The following is a 19,030-nucleotide window of genomic DNA, read 5'->3' on the forward strand; positions in this document are numbered from 1 at the left end:
ATTCTTTACATACATTCTATACATAGACATCAAGTTCATATTATAATTTACTTTTACACATCATATTATGACAATTTCCATATGTTATTAAGATTCTTTTATATCAGGATTTTAATGACTACATAGGAGTGGGCTGAATAAAAGTTTCATAATTTATTTAATCAATCTCTTCCTTTTTACTCACAAAATATTTTTAATTTTTTATTCTGTTTAACAGGGATGCCATGGCTATGATCATCAATATATCTTTGTGCACATTCCTAATTAATCTCCTTAAGATAAATCAGTAAAAGTAGAATTGTTGATTTAGGTGTATATGCATATTTTTATTCTTTACTATGCTGAAAATTAATTTCCAAAAAGAGTTAGAAATTTATATACTCCCATCAATACATCAAAGTTGTCTTTTTCCTCTATCTCATTTCTTTTTTAATCTTTTCTATATAATAGGTAGAAAAATTATTAATTATTATTATAATTTGTAATTATAATTCATGATTTGTGTTATAATAGGTAAAAATATCTTTAACTGGTACAGAAATTTGCTTTTTTCATAAAAAGTAACATTACATTTTTTACATATTTATGCCACTTCTCTCTTCTTTATTTTAAATGCATATATTCCTTGCCAATTTCCTACTGGAATATCCTCTTTTATTATTACTTCTAAAAGTTCTTAATATGTATTAACATTGTTTTGTCTTACATACATAAGATGCAAATGTTTTTTCTGTTTGTTTTTTTAATCAATTTGCTAGTGAAAATCATAATTATTTTTGACAGATGTAGTTAAAGTAATGTTTTAGAATATTTTTTAGTGACTATCAATTCTTACCTTTTTCTGCTATCTCAGGTGATGTTGTATTGAGTAACAAATTTTGATTAATTAAACAGGTTGATAAGCTTGATGTTGAATTCTCTGATGGATTAATAAGAGTCTCTTTCGAATACCTGTAACTATAAGAACATCACTAGTTTTAAAATTTTGGTTATCTACTGAATATTTTCACGTTTCCCAGAAATCCAGAGGAATTTTCCTCTTTATTTGCACCATTCTTTTCTCCAAATTTTCAGAATCATCTTTGTCAACTTCCCAGGCTGTATTTTAGGAAAGGTGATGGGTGAAAATAAAATGAGCATACCCACTAAGAAATGTCATTCAATACTCCCCAGGCAGGGTGGATTATCATGTTGCTATCATCCTAGGAGTGCTTATATTCTGGTCAAGCTGTGAAATACTATCTTGGATTCACACTTTTGTTAAAAAAAACTGCCAACTGTAGCTATCCATCCCTCTGAATTATCTTCAAAGATGGTCATAATCTAAACTTTCTGATAACATTTAATAAACTTTAGAGCAGTGTTTTCCAAATCAGTCTATAGTGCACCCCTATTTATCTACATTTTCTATCTATAACCAGTCTGATTTTCTTTTATGGCTACCCATACCCCCCACCTCCACCACACAAGCACACTTTCATAGGCCTGACTCTTCATAACTTAGTTAAAACAAATTCTAATTCATTTCAATTTCATGAGGAACAACTTAATAAGAATAACAGAGATGGAGCAGGAATAGGGACAAACACTGATGTCCCAAAATACTGAGATACCAGTGAGCTCCAAGGGCAGCCTGCTGTGGGCAAGGCATTATGCTCAGCTCCAAAGAACTAGAAATAAAACACACAGTTTTCATACTTGGGACATTTTACACTCTCTAAGATAAACATATATGAAAAAATAAATGATAAGCTTAATATACAAGGTCCTGAGTTGGCATAAAGAAAAAGAGGATAGTCAGCTTTCCTTGGAAGTGGGGGAAGGGGTGAATTAGAGAGGACTTCACAATGAGGATGACATGTGAGATGAATCTTGAAGATGGATAGGAGTGTAATAGGTAGACAAAGGAGGAAAACTATTCAAGGTTGTAGAAACACCATATGTAACGGTGTGACATATTATGGCACATTTGGAAAACTGACGGCCCCAGAGTGTGGTCCTCAACCATGAGGAGCAGTGTAAGATGAAGCTAGGAAGATAGTCAAGGACCAAATGCACAATGAGCAACATGCATACATAAAAAGTTTAGAAATTAATCTGTAGGTGAGAGGCATTCAATATTTTTGACTGTGACCAGCAGTAAGAAATACATTTTGCCTCACAACCACAATACATACATATGGACACACACACGCGCACAAATATATGTACAACCCAAACTAAAGTTCCACAGAATAGTATTTGTTCCCACCTAAATTGTTTATTCTTTTATTCTATTTTATTCCATTCTATCCTATTAAAAATTGTTGGTCTTAATAATCTGAATTGATTTACTGGTCCACTAGCGGTTCAGAATCTGAAGTTTGAAAAACATTGCTCTAGGAAATCGGGAATTTTAAGCTGGAGTAACATAATTAGAATACTCTAGTGTAGGATCTGAGTTAGAATGGAGTTGAGACTGGAGGCAAAAGTCCAGGCCAGAGAAGAGGAACGCCTCAACTAGGTTAGGGACAGTGGAGATGAAAGGAGGTACATAGGAATTGACAGACAGGAGGTAGAATATGCAAGATTTGATGACATCTGTTTGGAAATAAAGAAAAAGTCTGGGATGAGGCCCTTGACTTTGGTTTGACTTCCTTTGTGGCTAAATGAATCATTATTGAAATAGTGAATGTGAAAAGTCTGAGCTGGTTTTGGCATATGGATGAATACAGTTTTGAACATATGGATGTGAAATACTTGTAGGTTGTTCGGTTGAAGATAACCATGAGACGGATGATTATATAGGTTTCGAGTGTAAGGTTAAGTCCCCATGTATAGGTGACAGTTGCATTTAATGCTGTATACACTCCATACAAATCATCTAGAATGAAAAGCGAATAAGATTGAAGAGAGAGCTTAGGAGATATTCACATTATGGTGTGAGCAGCTGAAGAAAAGAATGGGCATAAGCAAGAAGCCACAAAGATAGGAAATCAATTAAGAGAGAATAATACAATGAAAATAAGAAGGAGCAGTACTAGGAAGAAGAAAGTATTTATCAGGGTCAAATACTATAGAGAAAAAAAAAAAGAAATTGAAATGGAAAACAAAAGACATGAATGTTGACTTTGGCAATGAGTAAGTAATGAATGTCTTTAGCAGAAATTGCTCGTTGTTTATCAAGATCCATTCTTCTCTCCTTCCATTGTAATAGAAGCTGGGATTTTTAGCTAGGAGCATGGCTTCGTGGAATAAAGTCTATTTTTTCTGAGGTCTTTATATGTAGATGTGAGATGTAACAAAGTTCTGACCAATGTGAAGTTAGTAGAAGCGTTATGCTTCTGAAGACATTTCTTAAGCCCCAGCCTGTGTGCACTCTGTTTCTTCTTGTTGATCTTCTTCCCTTCTTCTATCCTGTTTCCTGGAACAACATTGCCACTATTTGGACCATGAGGTCGAGGCCATGCAAGGCAGGGCAACATGATAAAAAGAAGCAGAAACTTATCATCCCTGGGCTGACTACACTGACTTTTTATGTGAAAAATAAGCTTCTATCTTATTTATGCCATCGCTATTTTAGATTTTCTGTCATTAGTATCTGCCTCTAATCAGAACTACACAGTGACCTTGAGAAGAACAGTCTCAGTGGAAATGGTAGTGGAAAAACCCATAGTACAGTGGTTTGGGTGGTGAAATCTTATTGAATATAATCAAAATCTTGTAGGCAAAGACACAATATATATATGTTATACTAGACAGTCATAAAGAGCTTATTTATTTCCTATGAAACTGTACACCTTATTTAGTGCTATTCATATTTCAAAGTCAATGAAATCCATGGTGGATAAAGCAATAAGTTAATTATTACACAGAAAGTATACTCCATTTCTACACCTACTCAGTGGGTGTTCTTCTCAAAAGGTGTCTGCTTATGTAAAAGGAAAAAAATGAAATTCTACCGTTAATTTACAAGTAAATGGTAATTAATGGCACAAAAGAAACACTTACTATCCCATGAAGAAATGTGGTAAAGCAGTCAAAATACTTCCAGTTCCCATAATGATGCAACCAATTCCAATTATCTTTGGTCTGTGTAGTTTGGATCCGAAGTAACTCACAAATACAATCACAAACAAATTTCCTAGAAGGAGAACAAAATTATCTTAATGTGATTCATTTTAGCAGACATTGACTGAGTCCAATTTTGTCTCCAGTAGAATGAAAGGCCTCAGAATGGATACAAATAGAGCATAAGACACGGTGCCTTCCCTCAAAGATCATGTAACTTAATTGAGAAGGTGAGACTCACTTACATTAAACCACTCACTGTAAAGTTGTATGGTATTAATAAGTAGAATAGGTTTTAGATATGAAAGAAAGCACTTGAATTATTTGTCAATATCAGTGAAGCAAAATTTTATTGAAGAATTTGGAGTTGACTGGATTGTATTGGAATGAAGAAAATCTTCCTGACCTGAGGGGAAGGTATTCATCATGCATTTATTCACTCACTCCTAGCATTCTTTAAATTCCTATTAAGTACCTGCCATGGTGTTAGGAGCCAGAAATATAAAAAAAAGAATAAGAATCATAATCCTCTCTCCAACCTTTTTTTGCACTAGGGCATCTTGAGAGAGGACAGGTAAATCCCTGCCAAGTATTAGTTTGCAAACAAAGAGTTTGTGTAAATTAGGGGTTTTCAACCTCTGCACTATTGACTTTCTAGGCTGGAAAATTCTTTGTCGTGGTGACTCTCCTGTGCATTGTAGGATGTTTAGCAGCGTCTCTGGCATCTACCACTAGATACCAGTAGCAACCCCTTTACCCTCAGTTACAGCAACCAAAAGTGTCTCCGTATTGCCAGACTGCCGCTGGGAGAAAATTTACCCTGGTTGAGAACCAGTGGTATAAAGCATGTATGCACAGTTTTCACCTCTGTAAATCTGGTTACCAAGTAATAATGAAAATAGAAATAAAAATTACCAATTTCAAAGCTTCCATCAATTAAGCCAACAACAGAAGATGTTATCTCAAATCTCCTTTCTATTTGAGTGATGGAACTTTTCATAATGACTCCACTTAGTGCTCTACAAGTAAAGCTGAGTGTCAGGGCTGCAAAGAACATCTAAGAAAAAGTACAAAGAAAGGCAAAAATGGTTAATCAAAGGACTACATATTGTTAATATGCACACAGAATTAAAATACCTTTTTTCTTTACTTAAAAACATTATTTTTATCATAAAAAGCATACTCACCTTTCCTCTGTACCAATTGGTACTTCTTAGTCCTTTTAACATTATCTTCACTATATTGATAAAGCATCATTTTCTAACTTGGTTACAACATCAGATTAGACCAGTAAGGTCGAGGTTGTTATGTTTTAATTAATGTCATTAACTGATTTCTAAGAAGCTGGGTAATGGTCTGAGATGGCCATGAGGATAAGTTACTCTTTATTCCCAAGTAAATAGCACAGGCTAACTATGAGGGCATTGGCTAGACATTCACAAAGCTAGCATTTCCAGGTAGCCAGCTAAAAAATGGAACATTTTTCGTTTATAAAACATCGCTATTATTGGAGAAATGCACATTAAAATGAAGATGACAAAGCAGTATATTCAATGTTCTAAAAAAGTATTTTTAACCCCAGTGGTTATAGATGTTTTATTTCAGTTTCATTTTACAAAATTTAGTGATTCATTCTTCTTATAGCCCATATCCATATCCATAGGTGAATTCCTTTTACCTCTAGTATTAAAATCCGATCTTGTTATGGACTACATGTTTGTGTCCCCTCAAATTCATATCTCAAAACCCTAATTTTCAAATGATGATTTTTGGAGATGAGGCCTTTGGGAGGTAATTAGGTCATGATAGTGGAACCCTCGTGATAGGATTAGTGTCCTTATGAGAGTTTTCTTGTTTCTCTCCTTCTGCCACGTGAGGACCCAGCAGGAAGACAACCATCTGAAACCAGGAAGAGGGTTCCCACCAGAACCCAATTGTACTGGTACCCTGATCTCAGACTTCCAACCTCCAGAACTGTGAGAAATAAATTTCTGATGTTTAAGGCACTGAGTCTATGGCATTCTGTTATAGCAGGCCAAGCTGACTAAACAAGCCCTTCTCATTGCCTTCTATACTACCAGTGGTAGCCACTATCATGTCTAGCCTGGATTATTGCATTAGCCTCCTAATAGATCTTTCTGCTTCTGCTCTCATCCCCCTACAGTCCCTACTCAACACAGTTGCTAGAAAAATTCTTTCAAAATGAAAATTAGATCATGCTACTGATCCTCCCACCTCAGTCATAGTAATATCTAGTCTTTCCAAAGGTCTACAAAGCCCTAAATGATCTGTCCTTCTCCCTGAATATCCCTTCCCCATAAATAGTCCTATTTACCTTCCTAATCTCATCTTCTGTTGCTCTAGTCCTTGCTTTTTCCTCTCCAGCTACACTAGCTTTCTTGCTGTATCTTGAGCATTCCAGGTTTATTATATTGCCTCAGGTTCTTTGCTCTTTCTTTTCTTTCTACAGAGAAAGCTCTTCCCCATAGTCATATTTCTATCACTCACTCCCTCACATCCTTGAAGTTTTTGCTCATTGTAACTGCCACAGTGAGGCTTTCCTTGATCAACCTATTTAAAATTACAGTCATGTATCACTTAATGATACTTACAGTCATGTATCACGTTCTGATAAATGTATCAGGTGATTTTGTCATTGTACGAACATCATAGAGTGTACTTACACAAATCTAGATTGTATAGCCTTCTGTACATCTAGCCTATATGGTACTAATCTTACGGGACCACCATCATAAGTGTGGCTCATCATGGACCAAAATGTCATTATGTGGTGCATGACTGTACACCACTTTCCCTTCACATTATATTTTATTTCTTTCTTTATTTAATGTATATTGCCCTCACTTGAATATAACGTTGATCAGGGCAAGGTTTTTTGTCTGTTTTGATCACTGCTATATCCCCAGTGCTTAGAACAGTGCCTGCCACAGAGATGATAAAAAAATATTTGTTGAACTTTTGTCTAACTAGAAACTACTATATGTCTTTCATGAGGCCATGCTTGGAGGAAAGAGATAAAAGGCCCAATACAGCTCTTCCATGGTTGGCAAGATGTGTGTACTTTACTCTCTGTATGTCAGAAAAGCTATAAAATGATACAACTTATTAGAAGTAATGAAGAATTCTTATATAAGATAACAGAAGTCATCGAAGAATGAAACACAAAAGGTGGAAGAGTTTCCAAATCAGTTTTACTAAGTTACTGAAGGGAAGAACTAGACTCATAGGAGAAAGATATTAAGTTTGCCCAATGGAGTTAGGTAAAATTATGAAGATTTTCCTCAAGGAGTGTCAATTCTGACATCTTGTAGAATTATACACAGTCTTTACATCATAGAACAGAAATGAAAAATTTTCAGGTTCTGATCCTTTCAGAAAATTATGTTATTGACACCAGAAATGAACAAATGTGGATGGAAGTTACATCAGCAAGATGATGGAATAGAAAGCCCTCAACCTTCCTTCCCCTATGGACATGTGGATTTAACAACAAACCAAGCAAGGCCTCTGTGAGAAATTCAGAAACCAGTTAAAACATTTCTGCATCCTACTCAGTGCAAATCCAACCATATGGGAGCCCAGTAGGAAAATTTGTGATGCTCTCCACTCTCTTGCCAGAGCCTAACCCCACAAGCATGGTTGGTGGAATTTAAACAAAACTCCTAACTCCTGTCTTCCCCCTAGAGAGAAAAGGGAGGAGAACTTATGTTCAATGTTCTGAATTTTAGGAGGGGTTCTTGAGGGACCAGTACTGTATCCATGTACGGGTAAGAGTGGGTCACCAGGTTGAGGATCTCAGAGCAAAGACAATAAACCAAGCGCTAGAGTCTGCAGTCCCACAGATAGACATTAAGTAAAACACCACTATTGTGACTTATTACAATACCAGAGATGTTAGTATCTCAGACAGACACCAGGGGGGAGCTTGTAAATAGAAACCAGCAAATCTCATCAAATAGCCCAGAGAAGACACATCCAGAAATATCTCAGGAGGTCTCCAGAATCTCTAGCCTGGCTTAGTAGTGGAAGTCTTCAAAGAAAGAGCACAAAGTCTGAGAGAGCTGGTTAATTCTTCAAATGCCAAAATTCCAACAACAAAAAATAACAAGACATATAAAGAAATAGTGCACCACTACACATTTAAAGAAACAAGTTAAATCTCCAGAAACTTGCCCTAAAGAAATGGAGATATATGAATTGCCAGAAAAAGAATTAAGAATTACTGTCATAAGGTTGCTCAATGAATTAAAAGACAGCACAGATAAACACCTAAATGAAATCAGAAAAATGATGGATAAGCAAAATGAGAATATTAACAAATAAAAACTATAAAGAACAACCAAACAGAAATTATGGAACTGAAGAATATAATTACCTAAATTGAATACATCACTAGAGGAACTCAACAGCAAACTTGACCAGACAGAAACGGAATCAATGATCTCTAATACTGAGTCAGAGAAGGAAAAAAAGAAAAAAAGAATGAATAAAAATGAATAGCCTAAAGGATTTATGGAATACCATCAGGCAAACAACATATGTGTTATGAGAGTACCAGAAGAAGAAAAGGGAGAAAGGGGCAGAAAAATTATTTGAAAAAATGACAGTCAAAAATTTCCCAAATCTGAGGAGAAAAATGTACATACTGATTCAAAAAGTTCCAAAAACTCCATAGAGGATAAATGGAAGGAGACCTACACCAAGACACACCATAATCAAACTGTCAAAAGTCACAGACAGAAAATTTGAAAGCAATAAGAGAAAAGCGACTCATCACATACAAGGGAATTCCCAGCAGATTATCATCAGATTTCTCAGCAAAAACCTTGTAGGTTAGAAGGGAGTGGAATGAAATATTCAAAGTACTAAAAGAAAAAGACTGCCAACCAAGAATATTATATCTGGCAAAACTGTCCTTCAAGACAAAGGAGAAATCAAGACTTTCCCTGATAAGCAAAAGCTGAGGGAATTCATCACCACTAGATCTGTCCTACAAGAAACGGTGAAGGGAGTCCTACAAGTTGAAATGAATGGATGATAAACAGTAATACAAAACCACACCAAAATATAAAATTCCCTAGTAAAGGAAATATAGAATCCTGTATTGTTGTAATGTAGGTGAGTAAATCACTTATAAAAATCTGATTTAGAAGTTTTTTAAAAGCATAAAAAGTAACTATAAATCTATGTTAATGGATATACAATATAAGAAGGAGTAATTTGTGTCATCAATGACAGAAAGTGGGAGGGAGGCAGATATGTAAAAGAATAGAGTTTTTATACACAATTGAAGTTAAGCTGTTATCAGTTTAAAACATATTGTAATAACTTTAAGATCTTCCACAACTTGATCTTATATTTCCCAGCCACCTGAACTATGAGAAATAAATATTTGTTGTTTAAGCCATCCAGTCTATGGTATTTTGTTATAACTGCCTGAACAGGTAGAAAAGAAATTCCATGCAAACAAAAACCTAACGAGAGCAGAGGTAGCCATACTTATACTAGACAAAATAGATTTTAAGACAAAAACTGTCACAAGACACTTAGAAGGACATTATATAATGAGAAAGGGATCAATTACCAGGAAGACATAACAATTATAAATATATATGCACCCAACATTAGAACACTGAAATATATGAAGCAACACTGACAGAACTAAAGGTTGAAATAGGCAGAAACACAATAAGAGTAAGGATTCATACCACACATTCAATAACGGATAGAACATCCAGACAGAGAATCAATAAGAAAATGTTAGACTGTAACAACACCACATGCCAATTGGACCTAATTGGACCTAGACATACACAGAACACTCCATCCAACAACAGCAGAATATACATTCTTCTCAAGTACACATGAAACATTCTCCAAGATAGAACACATTAGGCTACAAAACAGTCTTAACGAATTTAATAAGATTGAAATCATACAATATATCTTATCTGACAACAATGAAACAAAACTAGAAATCAATAGCAGAAGGAAAATGCATAAATATGTGGAAATTTGACAGCACACTCTTAAACAATGAATGGATCAAAGAAGAAATCACCAGAGAATTTAGAAAATATCTGGAGACAAATGAAAATGAAAACACAACATACTAACACATATGGGATGCAGTAAAAGCAGTACTAAAAGAGAAATTTATAGTGATAAATGATTATATTAAAGACGAATAAAGACCTCAAATCAACAGTCTAAACTTACACCTGAAGCGCCTAGAAAATAAGAACAAACTAAACCCAAAGTTACCAGAAGGAAGGAAATAATAAAAATTAGAGTAGAGATAAATGAAAAAGGGAATAGAAAAACAATACAAAAATTCGATGAAACTGAGAGTTAGATTTTCAAAGAGATCAACAAAATCGACAAATTATTAGCTAGATTAAAAAAAAGAAGACGCAGATAGAATTACAACTGAAAGAGGAGGCATTACAAATGATGTGACAGAAATAATATCAATTATAAGAGACTAGTATGAACTATTATATGCCAACAAATTGGATAAGCTAGAAGAAATGGATAAGTTACTAGAAACAAACAACCTACCAACATTGAATCATAAAGAAATGAAAAATCTGAACAGACCCACATCTAGTGAGGAGATTGAAGCAGTAATCAAAAACCTACCAACAAAGAAAGCCCAGGACCAGATGGCTTCACTGGAGAATTCTATCAAACATCTAAAGAAGAATAAATGCTAATTCTTCTCAAACTCTTCCAAAGAAATAAAGAGGAGGAAACATTCCCAAATTCATTCTATGAGGCCACATTACCCTGATACAAAGCCGGACAAAGAAAAGAAAACCATAGACCAATGTCTCTGATGAAGATTAATGCAAAAATCCTCAACAAAATAGTAGCAAACAGTATCCAACAGCACATGAAAAGGATCATACACTATGACCAAGTGGAATTTATACCTGGAATGCAAGTCTGGTTCAACATATGAAAATCAATGTAATATACCACATTAACAAAATAAAGAACAAAACCACATGATCATGTCATTAGTTGAAGAAAAAGCATTTGACAAAATTCGACACACTTTCATGAAAAATAAAAAAGCACTTGACAAAATTCAACACCCTTTTGTGAAACAAATACTCAACAAACTAGGAATAGAAGGGAGCTATCTCAATATAATAAAAAGCGTATATGAAAAGCCCATACCTAACACTATTCTCAACGGGGAAGATTGAAAACTTTTCCTCTGAGATCAGGAACAAGGCAAGGATGCCCACTGTGGCCACCACTTTTCAACACAGTCCTGGGAGTTCTAGCCAGAGTAATTAAGCAAGAAAAAGAAATTAAAGGCATACAAACTGGAAAAGAAGTAAAATTATATTTTTTATTATATTATTTATTTATAATTATACTTATTTATTTATAATTTATATTATTTATATTGTTATTACTGTCTGTTTACAGATGATATGATCATATATGTAGAAATCTATAAAAATTCTACACAAAATTCTATAATCTATACAAGATTCTGCTAGAACCAATAAATAAAATTCAACAAAGATTCAGGATACAAAATCAACACTCAAAATTATTTGTGTTTCTATACACCAACAATGAGCAATCTGAAAGGAAATTAATAAAATAATTGCATTTACATCAAGAGGAATAAAATATTTAAGAATAAACTTAACCAAGGAAGTGAAAGACACATACACTGAAAACTACCAAACATTGCTAAAGAAATCAAAGAAGGAGCAAATAAATGGAAAGACGTCCAAGCTAGTTGATTGGAAAACTTGATATTGACAAAATGTCCCTACTACCCAAAGTGATCTACAGATTCAATGCAATCCCTATCAAAATTCCAATGTCACCTTTTTGAAGAAATAGAAAAAAAAAATCCCAAAATTCATACGGAATCTCAAGGGACCTGAATAGCCAAAACAATCTTGAAAAAGAACAAAGTGGTAGAGCTCACACATTCTGATTTCAAAACATACTACAAAACAACAATAATTAAGGTGGTGTGGTACTGACATAAAGATAGATATATAGGCCAAGGGAACAGAATAGAGACCCCAGAAATAAACCCTTGTATATATGACCAAATGAGACAAGGATACCAAGACTGTGTAATGGGGAAAGAACAGTCTCTTCAACAAATGATGCTGGGAAAACTGGATATCCACATGCAAAGGAACCCATTACCTTCCACAATCTACAAAAATTAATTCAAAGTGGATTAAAGACCTGAATGTAAGACCTAAAACTATTAAACTTTTAGATGAAAACATCAAGGATCAGCTTCAGGACATTGACTTTGGTAATGATTTCTTGGATATACCAAAAGCACAGGTAGCAAAAGCAAAAACAGACAAATGAGACTACATCAAACTTTAAAGCTTCTGTACATCAAAAGAAACAATCAACAGAGTGAAAAGGCAACCTATATAACGGGAGAAAACAATTGCAAATCATATACCTGATAATGGGTTAATATCCATACTACATAATGAAATTCTACCACTCAACAACCAGAAAACAAATAACCTGATTTAAAAAATGGAAAAAAGACCCAAACAGACATTTCTACATAGAAGATATACAAATGACCAATAAGTACATGAAAAAGTGCTCAACGTCACTAATCATTAGGGAAATGCAAATCAAAACCACAATGAAATATTACTTCACACCTGTTAGAATGGCTACTATCAAAAAGACAAGAGAGAAGTATTTCCAAGGATATGGTAGTATATAAATTTGATCATGTTCATCCTTTTTAAAGTAGTTTCTATTTTCTTTTTCCTCGTTTTACTTTCTTTTCCTTCTCCCTTACTATCTTCATCTCTCCCATATTACCCTGCCTCAAGCTAATTTGTTAACAACATTGTATTCCCACTGCATTTTTCTCAATGCTTGCGTGATTTCCAGTACGCATATATATAACTAATACATATTCATAATTATTCTACCTCATCTTCCTTTCTGGTATGATCTGAGAGAATACCCCAGCTTGAATTTCCAGCTTATTGATTCACTTTTCAAATGTTTTTATTATCCAAATGGGTTTTCTTTGCCAACAATCAAGTTTTTGATGCCCTTTATCGTTTGTATATTTCTCCTGAATCTCTGAGGATAGTTATACTAATTCTAAAATTCTGTTCTTTTTTATATACATTTTTTGGTATAGGTGAATTCTTTCATTTATTGAGTTTGTTGTCTCTTTTTAAAAGTGGTGACTTTAAAATACCTGGTGATTCTTGGCTGTCTGCTCTGTTCCCCAGATGCAAGGTCCTGTTTCCTTGCCTCTGAATATTCAGTTTGTGAAGCCCATTTGGGATGGAGAGACAGCAATCACTAGCAGCAGGATCCGGATCAGATTAACCAATGGTTAATCTTCTGCACCTAGGCAGCCCACTTCTTCCTGGATGTTGCCAGCCGCCTGAGGTGCTGTCCTGCTCCACATGCCCAGATATCTGTTCACACTCACTGTTCCTGCCCAGGGAAGATGTCTCTCAAGTTTGCTGGTTGGACTAAGAGGGGGTATGTTGATGATCAGGAGAGAGATGTTAAGCAAGGAAAGATGCATATTCTCTCTTTTTGAGTGAGTGGGATACCCTAACCAACCACCTCTCAGTTGTCTCTGGGACCTCTCTTGATCTCACTATCAGTGGCTTTTGCCTTTGAAAGACCCTTGGTGCCACATCCAAGTTTTTCAATTTCTTCTCCTACACTTGTCTTGGGCTGTGATTTCTTTCTTTAGTCTAATTCTTTCTATATCTTACCTTTCAGAAATCCCTCATAGTTTCTGATTTACAAAATGTATCTGTTCTTGTTCCAGCAGAGTTATGAGTTGCTTTTAACACCTTTCAAATTATTTATTAAAATTGGAGGGGGGAGGAGGTGGCTTCTGCCTTTTTCTTCTCAATCTGCCATATTGAATTGGAAGGCTGCAAGTTTTGTCTTTCCTTTTATTATGAATAAATAGGAAAAATTTTATCAGGTTCTCCATCAAACTCAGATGCCTGACACATAATGAGTAAATACTCAATAAAAGTTTTCTGGTTGTTAAATAAATTGTTATTCCCCCAATTCAAATTATAAATCTGGTACAGAGCCAACATGTAGCAAAAGCTCTCATTTCTTAGTTTTCTCAGCTCTTAGGTGGAGATAATCATAGTATAATTGTTATGAGCATTACTTGAAATAATATACATATAATTCTTGGCACAGGGCTAACCACACAGTAAGCATTGATAAAAGTCTGTTTTTATTATCATTGTGAGTTGCCAGCATCACTTTTGGCTGTAAGTTCATTCAGATAAAAACAGGACTTCTGATCATTTAGTCAAACCTATTTTTATGTCATGCACTATTATAGGTTTCTGCAGAATCAGTAATGAATATATTGACAATATGATTTATTGATTATTGAAGAAATACAGAGGCAAACTTTTATGTAAACACTGGCCATCAGAGCACTGATTAATGAAATCAAAGAGAAGGGAATTTCAGAAAGTATCAGGACGTCTCATTAAAGCAGATATAATCATAACCAAATATAAATTCTGCCCTATATAAGAGAAGCTTTCTAAAAGTTCAGAGACAGTTTTTGGATTGTCCGTGTCTTCAATCTTAAAAGGAAGATTAGCTCAAGACAAAGGAGAGACTCAACAGAGTCAAAATTCTCACAGTGTAATCCTAAACTGGTTTTACAAAGAAGAAAAGGGTAATATACGTAAACACAATGGCCACAATAGTATCTCTCCAATAAGCTGGGATTTGAGAAGTACATGAAATGATTTAATACAGATAGACTGATAAATATGCTTTCTTTGAATCTGACTATAACCCTGTGAGATGGGTTTTTTTAACCTGTTCCTAATGCAGGACTGAAGTTCAGAGAAAGAATGATATGATTTTCTTAGAACTTAAAAATCCAAAGGAATGAAATCTCCAGTGAAAAATATTAAAAGACTAATGCCACAAGGATAGAAAATTTAAGATCGAGAGAGTTCAAAGCAGAGATACAAATGTTCACAATCATCAAATAGATTTTAAAGTATCAGATGCAGAAAAAGACAAGTGGCATTGATTTAAGAGCTAAAGTCTGTATTTACCTGCAATCGTGGCAAGTCAGTCATTTATTTATAATGGAAAATTCTGGCATTGAAGTCAGAAGACAGTTTGCCACAAAACAGCCTTGATTAACTCAGTTATCTCATCTGAACTTCAATTCATTTACTCAGCAAACATGTATTGAGCAACTACAATATTGCAATTACTCTACTAAGCCTTGCAGTTGAGGCAGGTACAGAGTTAGAAAGTCAGTAAAAACAAATTAGACATAATAAATGCCTCAAAAGAACTAATAACTTCCTGGGGCAATAAACAATAATCAAATAATACTAGTATAAAATGTAATGAGTACTGTAATTGCTATAAATTTATAGTGTTATGAGTACACAGAAAAGAGTGATTAATTCTGCCTGTACAGGTTAAAGTTTCAATAGATGTGGTGACATCTGAACTAAGTCTTTAGGGGAAAATAGAAATTTAGAAATTGAAGAGGAAATAAACATTTAAAACAAAATGGAAAACACATGAAAAGTCCCTGGATAGTGAAAGAACACAGATCATTTGAAAAACAAAAAGAATTTCTGTGTAAGTGGAATATACAGAAAGAAATATACCAAACATTGGGAGATCAATCTGCATTTTTAATGTGACATAAGGAGATTAAACTTTAGAGGGCTGATTCTGGTGCCGTGGGGAAGATGGACTTATGGAAAGGAATTTGTTAAAAAGCTGATTTCATAAAAAAAGATGAGTCGAGATGGAAAAAGGGAAACAAAAGGTCACAGACACACTTGGGAGAAGTTTAAGAGGAGAGTCAATAAGAGGTAGGAATAATGGAAAATAAGTATTCTGATTTTGTTTTCTAGGTTTCTAATTTGGAACACCGTATGTAGTAACACTGTTATTTGGGATGAGAAAAGGAAAAGTCTTACGGTTAAAGACAATGAAATCATCCTTTCTCATATCAAATTTAAGGTTCCTAAGAATAACATGTATCAAGTAGACACAGTTAAAGGCAGGCTTGGTGCTCAAGAGAGAGATTTGTCTGGACATAGTTTTGAGATTTAGTAGAAGACAGCTGTACAATTAATCCATTTTCAAGTTTATTCCATTAAAAAACACTCCTCCTGCCCAACTGCACTCTTGCTTTTCCATAACTCTCTCCTGTCCTTTCCAGGAAAAAACAGAGTTGTTCACATTTGCATGAATCAAATCTGCTTTTTTGCATCATTCCTCCCAAATATCCTTACGAGGCTTATGTTATTAAGGCTGTTCCAATTTTTTCTTCAGGGGTTTGTTTCAGCATTTCTTCTCTTTTTAGTCTACATGCTCTTTCTGCGAAAACTCACCAATTGCCAGTTTTTATTACCATCTAAATACTGGTGATTACTAAATCTATATCTTGAGCTGAAATTGCTTTCGCTGAGTTTTAGACTGCTTTTCCATAGTGCCTATCTTACAGCTCCATTTCAGTTTTGCATTATTTTTTCTATACCTTGTCCTCTTCTTCCTCCTTTTCAACTCCTTTTCCTGTGTCACCACCTTCTACCTGCTGCTCAGGCTAGAATATACTCTCTTATATATTAGTCCTCCAAAGCCAAAATTTTAACCCTGTAAATCTCTCTTTTCAGTATGCTTCACTTTATATTTCTACCTCAAATGATCATCATCTTTCGTCTAGATTGCCACTATTTCTAGCTGGCATCTCTTTCCTCATTGTTACCTTTTTCACACTGAAGTAGGGTGATTTTTAAATATATATAGCCATTTCCACTTTGAACAGAGCTAAGTAAGTTCCCATTGAACTGATCCTCCAGCAAATACAATTATAAAGTTTGAGGGGAAAACAAAAAACACCAGAAGGCATGGGAGAGCAAACAAAAGCAATCAGATTCTAGATGGGAGTTGACACTTAAAGAAGGAAATGCCTAAGTTTGGTTTCCCATTCTTATGGCTTTGAGGTAAGGACATAGTTAACACTGTCCAAAAAAGCTTAAACTCTTTTGTAAAACCCACAGTCCTTATGGCCCGAAGAATGAGAAAATAAGAGTTTAGGTTAACCACAGCCACCTAAAAGTTAAGGGAGAATCTCATAAAGGAGACATTCAGAGAAGGGTGGGTAGGGAGTTCTATATATAAACTGTCCAAATCTTTGACCTCTGAACCATGCATGAATCGGGCACCTCAAGGTAGCCTAGTTAAAGATAAAATAATTGAACTGAGATTTGAGCTACTGCCTAAAAGAGAGAGTTTGCAGTTTCAGGTCAACAAAGTTAATTGCCTTGTAAAACAAACAAAGAAAAAAATCAACACTCTTTGGAACAATATAACAATGTCCAAAATTACCAACAGATGAGGAGCCAGGAAAATGTGACCAACTCTCAAGAAAAATAACAATCAACCAGACAGACCCTTAGATTACACATATGTTGATATTACTGGACAAGAATTAAAGCAACTAGTCTAACTGTGCTCTTTGATATAAAGAAAAATAATCTCACAATGAATGAAAAGATAGGAAATTTCACAAAAAGAAGCTATAAAAATAAGAAAAATACAATATCTGAAATAAATATCAAAACCAAGATGTTAGCTTATACCACATCTTCTGTATTGTTATTGTATGTGTATTCCCTCTGTAATCTACACTTTCCCATGACATAGATCTTAGCACTTCTCCAAATTTTCCTGAAGAATTTTTTCACAGAAGCCATTAATGGGCTATATAGCTTTTGAAAAATTTTTGAAAGCAGAGATAAAGAAGGATTGCGTCAGACATCCCACAGGGAACAATTTAAAACCTCCTCCCTCTACTGGATATTCCTCTTTCCAATTAATAAAGTAAGGGCATGAACATAAGTCGTGTTATTACGTGGACTCTAATATTTTCTAGGAAGTGTTTAAGGTATTCTATAAACATTAATTCTAGTGCTCACAAAATCTTTGCATGGCATGCATTACTATCTTCATTTTTTTTCTTTCCTTTTATAAATATTTATTTATTTGTTTATTTAGTTAGTTAGTTATTTGGTGAGGAAGATTGGCCCTGAGTTAACATCTTGTTGCTAATCTTCCTCTTTTTGCTTGAGGAAGATTGTCCCAAGCTAACATCTGTGCCAATCTTCCTCCGTTTTGTATGTGGGTTGCCACCACAGCATGGCTTGATGAGCAGCGTGTAGGTGCACACCTGGGATCCAAACCCATGAACCCCATGCTGCTGAAGTGGGGTGCCTGAACTTAACAACTATGCCACCAGACCAGCCCATACTCTCTTCATTTTACAAATAAAAATAATAAAGTTTAGAGATGCAAAGTTATGTAACTAGAGGAATAAAGCTAACAGTGTAGCAGAACTGGGATTTGAAACAAGTATTTCATACACAAAAAAGCAAAATAGTTCTTGGATCTAATATACTAATCCACCTTTCCTTTATCTCTTTATTGTCCTAAGTCAGACTCTTGCTACCTCTCACTTGGTTTATGTGTAGTAATCTGCCTGCTTTCCTCCATTTGCAGGAGTAGGAATCCTGCATGAGGTTTTATTTCTCCAGCTTTATTGAGGTATAATTAGGAAATAAAATTGTATAAATTTAGGATGTACAACATAAAGGGATTTGACATAAGTATATATTATGAAATGATGACCATAATAAATTTAGTTAACACCTCCATTGCCTCACATAGTTACCTTTTTTTGTAGTGAGAACATTTTGAATTGAATGTAAGTATTATAGATTTAATATAGTATTTCTAAATAAGAATGGAATATAATTTACTGGTGTTTCAGAAAAACTAGGCTTTGGGTACATTATTTCTCTCTCTGGTTTTATTTCATATATGGATTCTATATCTCATATTTTCCCCCTTCTTTTTCCTTATACCTCCCATGCACTGC

At 34.6% G+C, this 19,030-nt stretch overlaps 1 protein-coding gene across 1 annotated transcript in view; it reads right to left on the reverse strand.

The window, feature by feature from the left end:
• Positions 1 to 19,030, reverse strand: part of SLCO1B3 (solute carrier organic anion transporter family member 1B3) — a 70,347-nt gene that overhangs the window by 26,057 nt on the left and 25,260 nt on the right. Inside the window, exons 2-4 of the mRNA XM_087441979.1 lie at positions 4,966 to 5,107; positions 3,991 to 4,123; positions 836 to 957 (exon numbers count right to left, since the gene is read on the reverse strand). Of these exons, the coding sequence (XP_087298105.1) occupies positions 836 to 957; positions 3,991 to 4,123; positions 4,966 to 5,107 (397 nt within the window). The remainder of the gene's footprint in view (positions 1 to 835; positions 958 to 3,990; positions 4,124 to 4,965; positions 5,108 to 19,030) is intronic.

The sequence above is a fragment of the Ceratotherium simum genome, chromosome 17, assembly GCF_057802395.1.
Source record: "Ceratotherium simum simum isolate JZ-2026a chromosome 17, ASM5780239v1, whole genome shotgun sequence".
Lineage (NCBI taxonomy): Eukaryota > Metazoa > Chordata > Mammalia > Perissodactyla > Rhinocerotidae > Ceratotherium > Ceratotherium simum.